This window comes from Notolepis coatsorum (genome assembly GCF_963971535.1).
Source record: "Notolepis coatsorum genome assembly, chromosome: 13".
Taxonomy (NCBI): Eukaryota; Metazoa; Chordata; class Actinopteri; order Aulopiformes; family Paralepididae; genus Notolepis; species Notolepis coatsorum.
The window spans coordinates 40,845,360-40,865,239 of record NC_140177.1 but is presented as its reverse complement, the minus strand read 5'-3'; the positions used below and the strand labels follow the sequence as shown (position 1 = coordinate 40,865,239).

At 42.7% G+C, this 19,880-nt stretch overlaps 1 protein-coding gene across 3 annotated transcripts in view; it reads left to right on the top strand.

Moving 5' to 3' along the window:
* LOC311238935 (casein kinase I-like) overlaps positions 1–18,398 on the top strand; it is a 57,950-nt gene extending 39,552 nt beyond the window's left edge. The window contains exons 8-12 of one of the 3 annotated variants that reach the window (XM_084327133.1): positions 3,443–3,591; positions 4,296–4,379; positions 10,397–10,498; positions 16,322–16,428; positions 17,152–18,398. In XM_084327133.1, coding sequence (XP_084183259.1) covers positions 3,443–3,591; positions 4,296–4,379; positions 10,397–10,498; positions 16,322–16,428; positions 17,152–17,206 — 497 coding nt within the window. In that variant the 3' untranslated portion in view covers positions 17,207–18,398. The remainder of the gene's footprint in view (positions 1–3,442; positions 3,592–4,295; positions 4,380–10,396; positions 10,499–16,321; positions 16,429–17,151) is intronic. The other 2 variants (XM_084327134.1, XM_084327135.1) reach the window with 2 other exon arrangements.
* Positions 18,399–19,880: the final 1,482 nt, after the last annotated feature.

The following is a 19,880-nucleotide window of genomic DNA, read 5'->3' as shown; positions in this document are numbered from 1 at the left end:
CTCGAAACTTGTTTATTTGAATATCAACATTATCTGTCCATCCTCAGTTTACTATAATATACTCCTGTCCTGACTAGTGACTTCATCATCTTTCCAAACGCACGCACGCACACACACACAGGGAAGGGGAGAGAGTGCCCCCCCCATTTCCCTTTCCACACTGTCTGCTGGCTCTGCCTCTGATCAGGATTAGCTTGTTAGCTTGCTAACGTTGTAGTGATTGTAATGGTACATAAACGTTAATTTCGGGCGATGTGCGCATAAAGGAATGGCGACGGTGCAAAGCATGTAGATGCATTTGACCCGTTGCGAGAAAAAAAAACACCACAGACTTATTTCGGGACGTGTAGGCGCACTGCTGTGTTAACGCAGCAACCGACCAACGCGCTGCTCTGCTTGCAGAAGGCGCACGGATAGGGCGGATATGACTCGTCGAGTTGTCACAAGAGTTTTTTCAAAATAAGATTATCATATGCACCTGAACGTTGCTAGCTTTCGGAGCCTAGCTGGAGCTGCGCGTGGGCAGAAATGAGACCCGCTACAGGATTTTCAAAATAAGAGTATCTATATGAACCGAATCCCTATCGCACCAGTGCTACTGAAGTAAATCCATCCATCGCACAGACCGCTGTTGCTGTAGCACGTGCAAGATATATGTCGCACTGTACAGGCCTGAGCTAAATGCCCCGCGACGGTGGTTGAACAACGCTATTTTTTTTCACTGGTAGTTTGTGAAAATTAACCAACTTTCCTCTCTTTCACACGGTAAAATTAGTTTGAACAGCCAGGAGCAATACAAAAAGAACCACCGCGGTCCCGTTGTTTGGTAGGCAACGTTGCATTTACTGACACTCCATGTTTACTAGGCAGCTACCCAGCAGGAGCCAGACCAAATCAACACAATGACGTCACCAAACAAAATGGCGGCGCCCATGTTGATAAATACTTCAAAAAAGGACATAACAAATAGTTTTTTCTTAGCAACTGCTTATTTTTATAACGTGATTTTTTTCTGTGGCTTATCTAAATACTAATTTGATGCTATGTGTAACTGAGGGGTTACAAAACCCTGACTGTATTAAAGATTGTGATAGATTAAACCACTGCTAGGTATGTACTTTAATTACTGGCCAGACAGTACATCTAATATATGGTAGACACTCATAATAACACGGCACTGACAAAGAAATATCATTTGAGGGTATTTATTATTATGCAGTAATTGGTTACAGATATGAGAATTAGGGTCGCGCTTGTATGGCGAAGAATAGGCATAAAGTCAGTCAGTAGCATAAGTCAATGGGAATAGAATAATTCCTACGATGGGGTACTAGGCTAACGCCGCCTGGCGTATAATGGCAATTATAGAGGGCAACGCTGGTACCGCTTGGAGACAATGGGTTCCTCCCAGAGTTGTAAGGTCTGGAGGAGAGAGGAATGTTCGGATACTCAGTCTGATCAATTGAAGAAGAAGGGGATTCACGTACAGAAGCCAGTCCTTGTAATCCAAAGCTCAGCATCAAAAGCAATAACTGTAATCCAATTGCACGATAGCAACGATGATAGCCAGCTAGCCTCGGTCCATGAGGCCAGCCCGAATGTAGATCCTCACGGGGTTAAATCCAAACGACAGTGGAGATTAACGATGCTCTTCTCCGGGTAATACGTTCCACAATCAATATAATCCAACCAATACTGGTTCTGCAATCGCCGCCGTTGGTTCTCCTGTGCACATGTCCAGTAGGTTCTCCGACTAGGCCTCCTCGTGTGCTGGTACCAATGTATTTAGTCCATGCGCACTGGCTAAGGTCCACTAGCTAAACGAACGAACTGCTGGGTAATGCTACACACGAACGAACTGTTGTTGGCACGATACACAATAAATTAACGACTATTTACTTCACATTAAGTTAAGTCGAACTTGACGTTACTGCATTAAATCTGACACTTTTACTATTCAATTCGCACATGGTTCTCAACGCTCTGTTAGATGCACTGCTGCTCACTTCACTGTTACCGAACTGCTGCTGAACAGCTACTGTTCGCACCTGCCGCAGTATATATACTTAAGTGGCTATCTAGTGCCAAACCTCAGTTCTCGTCTCGAATCAATACGCTGTCTCCGGGCATGTTACGACATGCCCGGACTCGCCTTTGAACCTGACTTTGGGGGCTTGCGGTCTGGCACCGATGGCGTTATCCAATAAGGAAAGCGAATATTACTATGATTCGAACGCAGGCTTAAAGGGATATACCGTGTATATATAAATAATATACAATGTATATAAAACAATAAATGTAGATTCTCAGCTTTAATCTGGCCCTTCACAACACTATGACTGTTTATATCGCTATGCTTAAGGACTGTTGAAGTTCATTCCATGAGCTAGAGGGCCATCATAGCAAAATGCAGATTTACCCTGTTCAGAGCAAACTCTGGGACCTTAACCATTTGGTTGCCGAAAACGTAGAACTACATTTCTGTCGCCCGATCGTTGAGTGCCGGAAACGTAGATCTAAGTTTTTCTCACGGTATTTATTTTATTCGCTATTGCCATTCATAATTCAGCGGGGCACCTTGTGCATACTGTTCTGAGTGTGTTTGAGCTGGCAGACTGTCTTATACCGCCCTCTAACGCCTTCGGCCATTATTGCACCCCGTTAGAAACGGGTTCGTTTCTTTGCTCTACCGAGCTGCGGCATGGGGGCGGGTCCTAAACACTCCGGCAAAACACACGCTTGTAGGGATGGTTTGGACTACTGACCCCGCCCGCCCGTTGAAGTGCAATGCCCAACAATGTCGGAGACAGGATAACTGGAATGGCGATCAGATATTTGGATTCTTTTTTTTGCATTACATCAGAGACCAGGTAAGGACACTATATATGAAAGCTTGCGGTGATCTGATATTTATTTCTACAGCGTGTTTAGGACCCGCCCCCATGCCGCAGCTCGGTAGAGAAAAGAAACCAACCTGTTTCTAACGAGGTGCATTACTGACCGAAGGCGTTAGAGGGCGGTATAATACCGTCTGCCAGCTCAGACACACTCAGAACAGTATGCACAAGGTGCCCCGCTGAATTATGAATGGTAATAGATAATAAAATAAATACCGTGACAGAAACGTAGATCTACGTTTCCGGCACTCAACGGTCGGGCCACAGAAACGTAGATCTACGTGAACAGCAGTCAATGTGTTAATGGATGGCAAGGAAGGGGTCACTTCCCGGAAGGGGCGTGGCAGTGCCGTGGCACTCAATGTGTTAAGGACCAGCCAGTCACTAGAACTGGTTCCAAAATTCCATTCCAATAATGATGTAGTATAAGGAGGTCACTTACCAATAAGGGCCTTAAAAATTTACAAATTGATAACCCCCCTAATGAAAAAACATCCTTAATGATAACCATGTTACTCTGTATTTTTTGTGTGTGTGTGTAACAGAAGAGATGGCCACTTATCTGAGGTACGTGCGCCGGCTGGATTTCTTTGAGAAGCCGGACTATGATTACCTGAGGAAACTGTTCACAGACCTGTTTGATAGGAATGGATACGTCTTCGACTACCAGTATGACTGGACTGGAAAACCATTGGTGAGTGTCTGTGTGTGTGTCTTTCCTAAAGCCACTTGTGTGTGTGTCAGACCTAAAGCCACTTGATCTTAAAGAACAGAAGTGTAGCGTAAAGCTGTGTCGACCACCTCAACGTTTTAGGAATCTATTAGTTTAATAACTTAAACATTTAGCTAAGTGTGTCTGGTAGATGAGAGCTATGTTTCAGTGTGTCTGGTAGATGAGCGCTGAGTTTCAGTGTCTGGTAGATGAGCGCTACATTTCAGTGTGTCTGGTAGATGAGAGCTAAGTTTCAGTGTGTGGGTTAGGTTGAGTTTCAGTGTGTCTGGGTTAGGTTGAGTTACAGTGTGTCTGGGTTAGGTTGAGTTACAGTGTGTCTGGGTTAGGTTGAGTTACAGTGTTTCTGGGTTAGGTTGAGTTACAGTGTGTCTGGGTTAGGTTGAGTTTAATTGTGTCTGGTAGATGAGAGCTGTGAAAGTCTTCATGACTCAATATCCAATTAGATGACTAATTCTCAAGAAAATTTCAAAATGAAATTTATGTGGTTACTTATTTCTATTTCTAAGATATTTCTTATATATTTTTGTATGTACCGGTAATATATTCTATGTAATGTCCTGTCTTTTTCATGTCACCTTTAAAATACTGACATTTGAATCTGAAGGTAAATTACTTTTCAATTGGTTCAGTGCCTACCTGTGACATCACTTCCTGTGTGTATTTAGCCCACTCCTATTGGTCCGGTGGCCAGTGAGACTCCACTACAGACGAGCAGAGAAAAGCCACCACAGCAGCAAACCAAAAATCAGGTACACACACACTAAACATACACACTAAACACGCACACTAAACATACACACACAAAACATACACACTCCTTAACACATTCGGGGCCATTGGGATTAGACGGGGTACACTCTATACGGCCAGCATATCATAACAACCTTTCATTGTGCGTGAGGCTGTTTGTAGAGCTAAATCTATACTTTATATTATTGCTATCTGTCCATTCTCTTTGTCAATTGACACTATAAACCGTCCCTTCAATATGCCTTAAATAAAAAAAAAATGTCATCAATATGTTCCCATTTTATAGCGTCTTGGATATGAACGTTATAGCAGAATGTTCTGCGGTATTTCCTGGAACGCGAGATATAGGGTGCTAAGCTAATAACGTTAAATCGAATGGCGTTTCGGCTATAGACAAGCTAGAGTTAAAACTCAAAATGCATATTGTTGGTATCATGGTCCACCATGAATGCATGAAAGGGGGGGGGGGGGGGCGGGGGATGTCGTTTCTGATTATTGATTACCAATAACGGCATTAGCTTCAGTAGCCTCATTCACTGACCGGGTGGATGGCTATCAAAGCAAGGCCCGACCAAGCTGAAATTGTCGTCAAATCGCTCATACCTGTGGCCGGTTGGACTGCAAAAAGGATTTCCCAGTTATCGATCGCCATCTGGTAGATCCATATATCCATTGGCTGATGCTATATTCCTTTACTGCATACTGAATTCAGCGTCCCAAAAACGATTCCAGGCGATCGGCTACACGTAGGGCTGTCGCGATAACCGCATCACCGCAATCCGTGTGTCAAGTGACCTGCGGGATGTAGAACAGACAACCGCGAGATCTGCGGTAAAATAAAAGGGGTGTCATCATTTTTTACTTCATTTAATGACGAGGAGTCCGTTTTCCAGTAGCATGAGCTAACTTCACGTTTCCATACAGTTTACAACTCACAGATGAAATCAGGATTTATTTTCATATCCCGGACTCGAGCCCCCAATGTATACCTTTTCCTGTATTAATCTGTAGTAATAAGTAGAGTACAGGGGAGCGTTCTCCTAACACTCCCGGGCCGAAGTGCTGGTCATGTAGCTTGCTCAATGTTATGCTAACGTTACACGCAAATCAAGTGCGTGACTACATCAACGTTTCCCTAACCCCTACTCTCACTTCGTTAACGTTATCATAGATATTATGATCTGTAATGTCAACTGGATATTAACGTTAGCTTTGTTTTCAATTTATAACGTTAGCTATATGCTAGCTATCCTATCTATAACGTTAGCTATTGGCTAGTTTCCCCCAATGATGAACAATGACACGAGTTGTGATATTTAACTAGCTATGTATGTGTATTCACATTCACTAACGTTAAAATAGTGTTATAATAGGGCGCTCCAGTAGCACACCATGTACCGCGCTGCGTCGCGGATCGGCTGACCCGAGTTCGATTCCCGGACCCGCCGTTATTTGCCGAATGTCTTCCCCTGCTCTCTCTCCCGTTTCACCCTCACTGCATCTGTCGGTCATGTCTGACCAGGAAAAGCGATAAACGCACACAAAAAAAAAAGTTAAATGTTTGCTCAAATAACATTAGTTTTAAGTTGGAGAAGGGATGTGTGACTGACTATTGGCTGCTTGCGTAGACCAGACCTACAGCATATATCCCACAACGCATTGCTCTTAAAGGAGCAGGCAAATCTACTGTTATCACATTTCAGAACGTTGAGGGACAAATGGATAGATTATCAAACATGTTTAAAATAGTTTCGGGACTCCTACGACCTTAGAATTGTTGTCTAATCACGATCGTGGGTAAACTGTCATGTCTTAATAATAAAAAATATATATACAGGTATATATATAAACAAATAAAAAAAAAGTATAGAAGTGCGGTACCACCGCATCCCGTGGTGATTAGCCACACACACAACTGCGGTGGGAAAATGTCATACCGCGACAGCCCTAGCTACACGCATAGCTTTAGGTTAACAGAAAAGTCCATTCATAATAAAATTTCAAAAAAACACCGGTCTGTAACAGGGAACACTGCATTATCGAGACAGCGCCCCTACAAGGATCTGGCCGGTAATGCACTTTTCCGAATTCCAAGAGTAGGGTAAATCTGCAGTGCCGCTCAGTGACATTGAGTAGGATATTACAACGGAATAAAAGCCAAAACAACCTTGCCACGTATATATACGTGGTTGGCCCCGAATGTGTTAAGCATGCATATACACAACACATACACACTAAACATACCTATATACACACACACATTAAACACACACACACACTAAACATACATACACACACTAAACATACATACTAAACATACACACACTAAACGTACACACACACCCCTGGGACCTGGGCTCATTAGAACATTGTAGTCAGTCATTAGATTTAAGAGGAAACTACATCATTGATAAAATGAGACCTTGGTCATCACTGGATCGTTGGGCAGTAAACAGTGAACTTGCTGATCTTTCAGTGTTTTTGTACAACTTTGCGATGTGTACACTACACAGTCAAATAGGGATGCTCCGACCAATCAGCCACTGATCACTCACAACACATTTCACTACACAACCACTCCTCTTGTCTCACCCACTGTCACACAAGGTGTTCCCCAAGGTTCCGTACTCGGCCTCCTCCTTCGTCACCTACACCCTCCCTCTCGGTCAGTTTCTCTGCCATTTCAACCTGGTCATCCGCTGCTACACTGAGATATACCTCAGCATCAAATCCCCCACAATCCACCCCTCTCTCTCTCACTAGTAAAAGTCTGGAATCTCTGGATACAACAAAATTTCCCCAAACTCGGTGACAAAACTGAACAAATTAAGAAATAATACAGACTACAGAGTGGGAAGGCGGCTTCCCAAAATTACAAATTATTCTCATCCAAACTGGCACCCTTTCTGTGTTTACTGTTTGAGGAAATTATTCTAAAGGGAAGTTACCTCCCACCACACAACCATAATCGGTTCTACTGAAGAAAGACAAGGAGCCTCTGGGCTGCGAGTCCTGTCATCCTATCAGCCTCCCATGTTGTGAGTACAAAACCCTCACTAAGGTGTTGTCACATCATCTTGAAAAGTCGACAAACATCATCGATCCCGACCAAACAGGTTTCAAACCAGGGACGTGGTCATTCTATACTCTGACAACACTCTGAGTTCAATATACTCTTACTCTATAATTGTACGCTGACCTCTATGATGACAACCTCAGACTGCTATTAGAATGCACTAAATGTCGGCGGCCGGGTAGTGCAGCGGACTAAGCGTCTGTCTACCACCACAGAGACAGTGGGATCGAATCCAACTGTGGTGCTTCCGGGTTGGCCGACCGTCCATACTAACACAATTGGCAGTGTTAGAGGGTGGGAAACCCGGCGAGGGTGGGTCCTGGTCGTTGTAAACAGCGACTCCTACAGTTCGGTCGGGGCGCCTGCACAGCAAGGGAAGGATCTAAGAGAGGTAGTGTGACCTTCCACACGTTACACTCTCCCAGTGAGAGTCCGCGCTGCCAGGTGAAAAAGAAGCGGTGGGCTGGCTACGCATGTGTCGGAGGAAGCATGTGATAGTCTCCGCCCTCCCGGACCGACGGTAGGGGGTAGATTGTGCAACGACCAGGAAGGGGATTGGGAATTGGCCTAACGACTAACATTGGGATGGGAGAAAAACGGAAAAAAAGAAGGAGAAAAAAAAATGCACTTAAGTGACTTCCAAGGGTGGTCAGCACTCCCTATAGTTACATTGGCAGGCTGGGTAAACAGGATCCAGATGACTTCCACTGTTCTTATATCTATTCCAAATGATCCCCACTTCGCTAAACAAGTCCTGGTTTAAACTGTTGAACAGCCCCATCACCACCTTCCCCTGGGGCAACTCCACCCCACCAATCAAAAGAGCCTGCTTAGAGATGTCCAAATACACAGGGGGGTTGGGTTTGCCTAATTTCTTATTTTACTGCTGGGCAGCGAACATTTCTAAAGTGAATTAGGAGTTCAATGTATGAAAACATGTATTAAAAGGATACATTTTTTTTTGTTTACTTTTGAAAATATTTAGTGAGTTAGCTATGTCCATAGGTAAAGTGTTTCATAGTTTTGGTGCGTAATTAGCAACGGCTGCATCCCCGATTTTCTTTTGGCTGTTGCTGGGAACCTTTCTAGAACCTCTTGGTTCTAGTTAGTAGCCTAGCTGCAGAGTTTTGAATGAACTGGAGTCTCTGTGTTCTTTTTATTTATAAATTGTCACACTTTACCTATGTTTCTAAGGTGGAAGAATGATGTTTTTGTCACCTTGTTAACACTTTGAGTGCCAGCAGGGGGCGCACGATTTATCGCTTGAATGCCAGCAGTTTGAGACTGATTTTCCGATATTTCATGATTTTCGTGGAGCTATTTCTATATTCTATATTATGGCTATGTGTCTAATACGCCCGTCGCTTATCAATGACTTGCTTGCAGTCAACATGTCAAAATCGATTATCTATTTCCTGGTCAGCACACACACACACGCATACATAGGGGACACGTTGAGATATATGTGAAAAAAACTGATTACCCCAACACTGGTCAAATAGATTCCTTACCTCACATCAGATGTTCTCCAAAAAGATTATTCCAATTCCTGATCGCCATTCCAAATATCGATCGCGTTTATTGATCCAACACTGGGTACTTGAAACACATAATCCACGCTGTTCTGAGGGTCCACAATGAATCCGATCGGCTCGGGTTACATGCCTGAGAAGTAAAATGTGGATTCCGGATTTTTCTTTTCTCATCCATTTTCATTGAGTCCAATCCAATGCGTGCTTTACCATCCGGGAGACGATAGGGGGCGGTATTTTCCCTGTTCGAGCTCAGAGACAGTCCCAATGGTAACGTGGGCTAGATTGATGAAAAATGAATGGAAATCGCTAATAAAAGAAATAACGAGATTTCTCGTCCTTGGCACTTGACGCGATATTGATCTTTTCCTTACCGCACAAATTTGCGTAATATTTCATACCGCCGCAATATAACCGCACAAAAAGAAGAAAAAAATTGGCATTTTTTTTTAGTAGTCTACTCTTTATAGCATATAGCCTGCCTCTAGTCTAAATGTCTATCTTTAGAGGATGACTTTGCAGCATGAATATTGTTTGGGATTCGGCAAGCACGCATTCGTTATTGAAAGTGAAACACGGATTCGAAGTCTCCCCTCTGGTCGTGCGCCGTTCACTCGGTGTCGCGGGCAGGGGTGGTAGGCTGGTAGCGCCCGGTGGTTACCCCCCCCCGACCCGTTCTTCTTCTTCTTATTATTATAAAGTTACTACTTATGATTAACAAAGGCATTCGTTTTGTGGCATTAACGTTATATAGTTACACGTTCAATAACATCAGCGTATTTACCGGACCATAGCAAGGCAAGCATTACTCAATTCATATCTCCGTTCCTTCCTTTGCTCAGAGCGTGCTATTGTTCTATTCTAATGTCCTAAGTGGAGGACAGACCTGGCCGTAACGGCACCGGGCGGCCGACACCACTGAGCACAATCATTGGCTTAGAGACTAGAGGCTGGACTGAACTGCTCTTACACAACGAGCCACTAGGGGCAGACTGTGAAGTGCCATTGTCTCCATGATTCCATGCACTATTTCACTTATGTGCACACTCTACGTGCACTTCTCTCTGTACGTCCACTCCCCTCTGTACGTGCACATCTCTCCCTCCCTTTCTTTCTCCTCATCGCTGCAATAAACTCTCTAAACTCTTTTCTGTTTCCTCTTTTACTCCCTCCATCACTCTGTACCTCTCCTCCCCCTTTGTCTTCTCCTACTCTCTTCTCTCCTCTCCTCCCCTCCCCTCTTCTCTCCTTTCTTCTTTTCTTCTCTTCTACCCTCTTCTCTCATTTCCTCCCCTTTTCTCTCCTCTCTCCCCTCTTGTCTTCTCTCTCCCCTCGTCTTCTCTCCTCATTTCCTCTCCTGCCCTCTTGTCTTCTCCTCTCTTCTTCCCTCCCCTCTCTCCTCCTCTAGTCTCCAGAATGTAAAGGCATTCAGTCCCAGCCCACTCCAGTGACCAATCGTGAGCTGTTGGGCTCCCATCTCACAGCTGATAGGCTAGGAGGCTCTGTCCAGGTACTGGGGGGGCTAAGCCTGCTTCCTGTCTGTCTGTCTCTTCCTATCGGTCTGTCTGCTTGTCTTTTCTTTCTCTGCATGCCTGTCTGTCTGCCTGCCTATCTGCCCCCCCCCCCCCCCCCCACAGAGGAGAGAGAGATGAGTAACTACAGCTGCTACTAACAATTCATCCAACTATTATCAATTAACTTACACCCCACAAAGTTATCCCCAGGCCATCAGGATGCTCAATGAACAATAACAAACCATCAATACAACCACAGCACACACATCCACACGCACACACTCACTTTAAATAAACAACACATTGTAGCACCCACTTTACTACTTTAGACACTAACACACTTTATATTTATATTATTGGTAAGGAAATTTGCACATCAATTTCATTCCTTATTGCACCTCACCACCACAAGGTGGCACCACAAGCTAAGCTATACCTCACCATTTCTACACTGTACTGTACCTGCACTGTACATACTGTATATAGGTATATTGAAAATTTGTGTTTACACTTGTTTACGTACTTTACTTTCTATTTTATACTTATATTATACTTATTTTATACTATCTTGTTATTATCTAGCACACTCAGGAGCAAAACAGAAAGAAGCATTTCATGCAAAGTATTCTGTATTTCTGTATGACAACTAATACAGGAACTTGAACTAGACAATTGAACATTTATATTTAATGTTCCTGTCGTTTAGCGGGAGGGGGGGTGTTATGGTGGGAAAAGACCATCCACAGGCATTAAAGCGTTCCGTCTTGAGACTGATATCCGTCCATTTGATTTGGAGTTCCGTCATTTGATTCGGAGTCGTGACGGATTTTAACCTGAGCCAATCAGAGGCGTCAAATATCATGCCGCGCCAAATATCGGCCGCGCCAAGCAGTCATTGGCGAGCATAATGACGTGGTGCTATGAAAAAATCTGTCTGCAATGAATGAATTTACTGCGTAGCTGCCTGTTTGAAAAAAAGATTAGTGTGAATTGAATCTGGGCCACGCTATATACTTGGTAGTTGTAGTCTATCGTGCGATTAAATACCATGTCCCGTCTGCATCCAACACCAAATCCCATAATTCCTAGCGAACAATCGAATCGAAACTGAATGTGGCCTTGCATCGCCAAAGAACTTCCTTTCAATAAGTTCAAGCCGCTAATTTTGCTCTGCAAGAAGAACGGAGCGAATATCAGTCCATCTTATGACAACCACGTCCGATGTGGAGAGATGATAAGAGACCATAGCCGATTAAATTAAGTCGGATCTGGCAGTGATGATTGACGGGGACACAGACACTTCTAACGTTGAGTTCAGCCATGCATTAGGTGAGTCACCCACTATTAGGACGTTTTTCAATACTTAAATACTGTCTACTTAAATTTCTCTCCGGGGATCAATAAAGTATCAACCTATCTATCTATCTATTTATCTAATAATGAGACAATATGCAAATAAGATAATACTAATAATTGTCACGGTTCCCCGTATGAAAGTGGCTTGCAACTTACTGCTGGTAAAATCACTGTTTATTTCTAATTTTGCATAGTATTACATTCCTCTTCTATAAACAATCAAAGTCCTATCATAAGAGCCTCATACGGGTCAATTAAACCTTTTTGATTAGTCTTTCCTTCGAGCTAAGTTGAACTGAACATTTCACTGTCAAAAGTGCAAACTTAAACAAGGTTGCGTCGCAACACGGTTTTCAAAATAAAGGTCACAAATACCTCACAAATACCTCTCAATTCTTATAAAAAAAAGTCCTGGATATACATAAACATTAATTGGCATAGATCTCTATAAACGCCCCAACACATTGATCACTTTAGGCATACCCTGAAACCAGTAACATCACAAATATGAAGCGGGTAATTACCCATAAAAATAATAAACCTTTCATGGGGTTATTTACAATAATAATAACAATTTTATTTATAAAGCATTTTTCATTGTGAAACAAAGGTATGCAGAGTTTCTTGTCCTCCTGATTAATGCAATGGTGTGTGTGTGTGTTGTGATGATCTCATTCAAGGAGCACTACAAGCGCGCGCGCACACACACACAGTTTGTTGTCTTTGTTCTATTAGTGATTTACACACTTTCTCAGTTGGTTCATTATAAAAGATACAAACATGAAAACAAACGCACTTAAATGTTAAATAAAAGGACCACAGTAATGAGGCAGGAGGAACATATTTTTTTGCACTATAATGGTAAAATTGTTATTTAAAAATGTGCCCCTAAAAAATATTCTGTGCCCCTAAATTTCTCATTTAGGGGCAAGTGTGCCCCTATTGAAAAAGCTTAGCGTACAGCCCTGCTAATGTACAGTCTCCTCCCCATATGTATATCATCTCTGTTAGGATCTATGGGTAACAGTACTGTATATTTTCTCCCACCCACCCACCCCCTCCTAATGTACAGTCTCCTCCCCATCATATGTATAATCTCTGTTAGGATCTATGGGTAACAGTACTGTATATTTGCATATCGTATGTCACAAATGTAACATTACTATATACCTGTAGTATGTCATGTATGTCACTATGAATTGAAAATGGGGGACCCTGATGTAAACAAGACAAACGTCTTTCTCTGGTCTGCATCCCCTTAACAATTGTGTGTATTGAGCTGTACTGTATTGTACCCATTCTGCAATCTGTTAAATATTGATTGATTCTTATTAACAGATTGCAGAATGGGTACAATACATTACAGCTCAATACACACAATTGTTAAGGGGATGCAGACCAGAGAAAGACTTTCGTCTTGTTTACATCAGGGTTCCCCATTTTCAATTCATCATAACATATATGACATACATGACATACAGATAGACAATACTGCTACATCTATACATTTATGACATACCAGATTTACAAATACAGTATTGTTTGTGATACAATAAGAGTCTAAAAATGTTTATATACATTTGCCGAAGAAACTGTACATTGGAGGAGGTTGGGTAGGTTGGGTGGAGGGGGGGGAACTGTACATTGGATCCCTGCATCCACCTCAGATCATTACTGACAACATTACCATCCACTTCAGATCATTACTGACGACATTACCATCCACCTCAGATCATTACTGACGACATTACCATCCACCTCGGATCATTACTGACAACATTACCATCCATCTCAGATCATTACTGACAACATTAACATCCACCTCAGATCATTACTGACGACATTACCATCTACCTCAGATCATTACTGACAACAGTACCATCCACCTCAGATCATTACTGACAACATTACCATCCACCTCAGATCATTACTGACGACATTACCATCTACCTCAGATCATTACTGACAACAGTACCATCCACCTCAGATCATTACTGACAACATTAACATCCACCTCAGATCATTACTGACAACATTACCATCCACCTCAGATCATTACTGACGACATTACCATCCACCTCAGATCATTACTGACAACATTACCATCCACCTCAGATCATTACTGACGACATTACCATCCACCTCAGATCATTACTGACGACATTACCATCCACCTCAGATCATTACTGACAACATTAACATCCACCTCAGATCATTACTGACAACATTACCATCCACCTCAGATCATTACTGACTACATTACCATCCACCTCAGATCATTACTGACAACATTAACATCCACCTCAGATCATTACTGACAACACACCTCAGGTCATTACTGACAACATTATCTCATCGCCTGTGTGGTTGTGTGTCTGTAGGTTGTGTAATGGGGTTGTGTGGGTCTGTAGGTTGTAATGGGGTTGTGTGCGTCTTTAGGTTGTGTAATGGGGTTGTGTGCGTCTGTAGGTTGTGTAATGGGGTTGTGTAATGGGGTTGTGTGCGCGTCTGTAGGTTGTTTAATGGGGTTGTGTGCGTCTGTAGGTTGTGTAATTGGGTTGTGTGCGTCTGTAGGTTGTGTAATGGGGTTGTGTGCGTCTGTAGGTTGTGTAATGGGGTTGTGTGCGTCTGTAGTTTGTGTAATGGGGTTGTGTGCGTCTGTAGTTTGTGTAATGGGGTTGTGTGTGTCTGTATGTTGTGTAATGGGGTTCTCAGTTCTTCTCAGGGAAGGACAATTAGTCATGAGAACTTTCAGAAAACCTGTCCATATACTGTATCTTTCATTTACCCACTAGATTATAACCTGTACTAGGGCTGCACAATTAATCGAAATAATATTGCGATCTCGATTCATAGACTTATGCAATCTCATTTCTAAATTATGATTTTTTTGTAATTAAAAAAGAATTTACTTAAAATATATATATTTTTTTTATTACTTTTTACTTAACTTTTTTAAATTATGACGATTCTGACTTGAGTTATTTTGTATGTTACAAGAGACTTTTAAGTTTAAGTCAAGCACTTTGATATATGTTATGTTGTCTGTTTAACTCTTTGGGTGCATAACTTCTGCTGTGTCTTGAGGTTGCCCTCGCTGCCATCTTCCATGCGTGTGGAGAGGGGACCGTTAGTTAACTCATTCAGCGCCAGGGGTCGCTGTTTACCTTACCGTTGAAATGCCATCACCTTTTAACATGGGGATACGTGGCTGACTGTGTTTGCAGGCCTAAAGCTATATTATATATTATAGTTATGGATCTAATAATATAGTCGATTGTCATTGAATTTCTTCCGGTCAAGATGCAAAAAACAGATTTATACCGTTTTATACCGTCGTGAATATCAGTGTAGTTTCAGGGCGGTCTGGTGTAATTTCCAAAATGCTTCGTAATGGCCGGCAACGTGTATTTTAGTAAAAGCGTTATCGTTTCTTCCCTGGATTAGCAATATTGATACCATTTAGGGCGGCTGGGTGGTGGTATCAATATTGCTCACAATGTCTCGGAGGAAGCATCTGATAGACTTCAGGGCTCCCTAGACCGACCAGTGGGGAGCACATGCGAGCAACGACCAGGAAGTGGAGGGGGGAATTGGCATAACGACTAAATTGGGATGGGAGAAAAACACAGAAAAGGTGGATCAAAAAAATATATTGATACCATTTAGCCCTTACCTTGACCAGGATCTGTCTCGAAAAGAATATTCCAATTATCTGATCGCCATTCCAAGTACTGATCGCGATCGTGTTTCCAACGTAATCCAGCAATGAACATGAACCCGGGGGGCCCGACCCTCGTAGTTAGACTCCGCCTGCAGGCCGCACCACCAAGCCACATCGTTTCAAATGGAGTGCAATAGCGGTCGCAAGGGGCAGGCGCCGGTATTGGACTTTTGCGATCTCAGAACCATCCCCAGTGATAACACACAGCTGCCTGAATGTTTATGGAAATGGCGAATAAAAGAAATAACGATCATAATAACGTATATATACGTTGTTGGCATTATTCGATTGGCGGACTAATATGTATAAAATCGTTGTTGGCAGGGTAAGAGTTAAGAAAGAGTGCAATAAATGATTTTATTGAAAAAAGAAGAATCGTGTGAGAGAATCATGATCTCAATTCTTAGAGAGAAAAATCGTGATTCACATTTTAGCAAGAATCGTGCAGCCCTAACTTGTACCTACTGTATCTTTCATTTACCCACTAGATTAGAACCTGTACCATATACTGTATCTTTCATTTACACACCATATTGAAACTTTGCACGCAGGAAGAATAACTAGCTGATACTTTGCGAGTGATTATTCATTATTGATTATTCACTGATAACTTCCATTGAAGCTTTGAAGCCTGAAACGTAATAATCAGGACAGCCACCCTGCCACCGGTCAAATGTTCCACCATGACCAACCAATCATCTGCCCTCTCACTCTCTCTTTCTCTGTGTCCCACCCCCAGGTGATGAGCTCAACCAATGGGGAGCTGAATACGGATGACCCCACCGCAGGACACTCCAATGCACCAATCACAGCCAACGCAGAGGTAGAGGTGGCAGATGAAACTAAGTAAGGACACACACACACACACACACACACACACACACACACACACACACACACACACACACACACACACACACGCTCAGTATATATTATACAGTATTCTATCAGCTGGGAGCTGTGGAGGATTAATACTATCCTCTCCTTATAGTTGAGGTCTTTCTCCCTTCCTGCTATATGTTTAACCCCTCCCCTCCCCAAAATCTACAGCCCGCCCTCCTGACTATAAAGGAACGCTCCTCTCTCTATTCGCTCTCTCACTTCCGGGTCTCGTAGCTGGTCACTCAGAGTGAGGGCCATCCAGCCATTCTCTCTACTATTGTGTATGTATTGATCTCTCTGAGTTAATAAATCGTATTAACCGGATCCATTTGACTGAGTAAGTTATTAATATTCTCAACAGAGCCCAACAGCTCACGATTGGTCACTGGAGTGGGCTGGGACTGAATATTGTAGATATTAGAGCGTGCAGTCGCCTGGAGGTGACATTATACTAGCTAGACATGAGTCTGTGGTTGCTATGGTGTTGCTATGCAATCAGTGTCACTTGTAGACGTTATGAGATGAACCAATCGGTTATGACTCCGTCCCTGGCCACGCCCCCACTCTAAAGTCAGTCAGACTGGAAGCACTTTTGACACTGAATGATGAAGACAAACTGAATGCAGGTCAGATTACAGACCAGATTATAAGACTTTTGGTGGTGTGTGCGTGTGTGTATTTTAACAGGTGCTGCTGTTTCTTTAAGAGGAGGAAGAGGAAAGCTCTCCAGAGACATAAGTGAAGGAGGAGAGACATCCACGCACTACTCTCTCTTTCTCTGTCCGTCTCTGTCTTGCTCTCTCTCTCTCTCTCTCTCTCTCTCTCTCTCTCTCTCTCTCTCTCTCTCTCTCTCTCTCTCTCTCTCTCTGTCTTTCTCTCTCTCTCTGTCTCTGTCTTGCTCTGTCTTGTTCTCTCTCTCTCTCTCTCTCTCTCTCTCTCTCTCTCTCTCTCTCTCTCTCTCTCTCTCTCTCTCTCTCTCTTTCCGTATCACCCCTCAGCTGTTGGCGGTCTTCTGCCACCCGTGGGTTGGTCTAGACGTGACAGACAGACAGACTGGCTGAGCAGGACAGACCTTAGAGTAGCTCTGACTCACTGGGACCTCTCTGAGATATATATATATATACCTTTCTGACTGGTGGAACTAGCTATGTAGCTGCATAGCTTGCTGGATAGCAGGCTAGTTAACAGACTGATTAACAGACAGACTAGTTAACTGACAGACAGGTTAACTGGTTCACCGGCTGGTTGGGTCACTAGCTGCCTGGCTGTTTTACCTGCAGATGAAGACGAGGAGGCGGAAGAGGAGGTGTGTGTACGTTACCATGGAGACATGAAGACAAGAGAGGAAGAGGAGGCATTATAAAACTGTTGGACCACACACACACACACACACACACACACACCTACCTGTTGAGCTAGCGGGAGCTGGTCGATATAAAGAGACGTTACTATGGACGACAGACTCGGCTCCAGCACATAACCGGATGTTTTTATTCCCTGGGATCAATAGGAATGAATGATGAGTGGCTCGGTCTATCTGCTGCAACAGACCGGGCTGAGACTATTTCCTGGAGTTATATTCACCCTGTGGGGAAAGCAACACACACACACACACACACACACACGTGTCAGATGAGAACCTCTCTGTATGAACATTTTGTGCTTTATTTCCCTCCCTCTTTATTTAGTTATTTAAAAAAAGAAAAGAAAAAAAAGACAAACCACAGTTTGAAACCTTCTTTCTTCCTCTGTCTTTTTGACTTGTTGGAATATGTAATGTTTTAGTAGCGCCTAGTGAATTCCCTTCTGGAAATACTTTTTCTTTTAAATTTTTTTTTTTTATAACTTGTCTTTTAAATTTTTCGTTTTATTTTTTGTCTGTTCTCTGTTTGGAGGATGTGGAATCTGTCAGATAACTCCATTAAAAACAACCAAACCAATCAAAAGACTTTTATTTTCTATTCCTTGGCTACTTGGCACTAGGGTGTTGTGGTTGGAGGGATCACCTTGTAACCAGAAGGTCACAGGTTTGACTCCTGAAACAGTTGAGGTGTCCATCCCTGTCCATGAGTCCTTGAGCAAGGCACTGAATCTGCCTGATTCGGGGCACGGCAAATTACCTCTGACCCCTTTGCTGAAATATCTGTCTCAGGGAGAGATATTAATGTCTACATGTATGTGTCCCATATATATTAATGTCTACATGTATGTGTCTCAGGGAGAGATATTAATGTCTACATGGATGTGTCCCAGATATATTAATGTCTACATGTATGTGTGTCTGAGATATTAATATCTACATGTGTGTGTCTCAAGAGATATTAATGTGTCTACATGTATGTGTGTCAGATATATTAATATATGCATGTATTCGTGTTGCAAGATATATTAATGTCTACATGCATGTGTCTCAGAGATAATGTCTACATGTATGTCTCAAGAGATATTAATGTCTACATGCATGTGTGTCTCAGAGATGTTAATGTCTACATGTATGTGTGTCTCAGAGATGTTAATGTCTACATGCATGTGTGTCAGAGATATTAATGTCTACATGCATGTGTCTCAGAGATAATGTCTACATGTATGTCTCAGAGATTTTAATGTCTACATGTGTGTCTCAGAGATATTAATGTCTACATGTATGCGTGTCTCAGAGATGTTAATGTCTACATGTATGCGTGTCTCAGAGATGTTAATGTCTATATGTATGCGTGTCTCAGAGATGTTAATGTCTACATGTATGCGTGTCTCAGAGATGTTAATGTCTACATGTATGCGTGTCTCAGAGATGTTAATGTCTACATGTATGTGTGTCTCAGAGATGTTAATGTCTACATGTATGTGTGTCTCAGAGATGTTGTCTACATGAATGTGTGTCAGAGATGTTAATGTCTACATGTATGTGTGTCTCAGAGAGAGATGTTGTCTACATGTATGTGTTTTACTTGATAACCTGTGTTAATATTCTCTGGTAAGTTCTCAAGATGGAGGTTTTAGGACTGACGGACTCCACAGCATGGAAGCCGCCAGCTACTGCCTGCTCCCACCCTTCCATCTCTCCACCTCCATGTCGAGGAGCTCCTCCTGTGGCCTCCAGCAGATTGATTGATTGAAAACTTTATTAACAGATTGCAGAATGGGTACAATACAGTAATGCTCAATACAAAACAACTGCTAAGAGGATGCAGACCAGAAAAAGACTTTCGTCTTGTTTACATCGCGGTCCCCCATTTTCAATTCATCAGGACATTTATCACATAAAAGACATACAGATATACAGAACTGTAGTAAAAAGAGATCATAAAAAATCTATACATCCGAAGGGGACGAAACTACATTGGTAGGGGAGCGGGGTTTTGACATTTACAGGGGTCAGCAGTTGTCAGGAAGAGGAAAATAAGATGCTTGAAAGC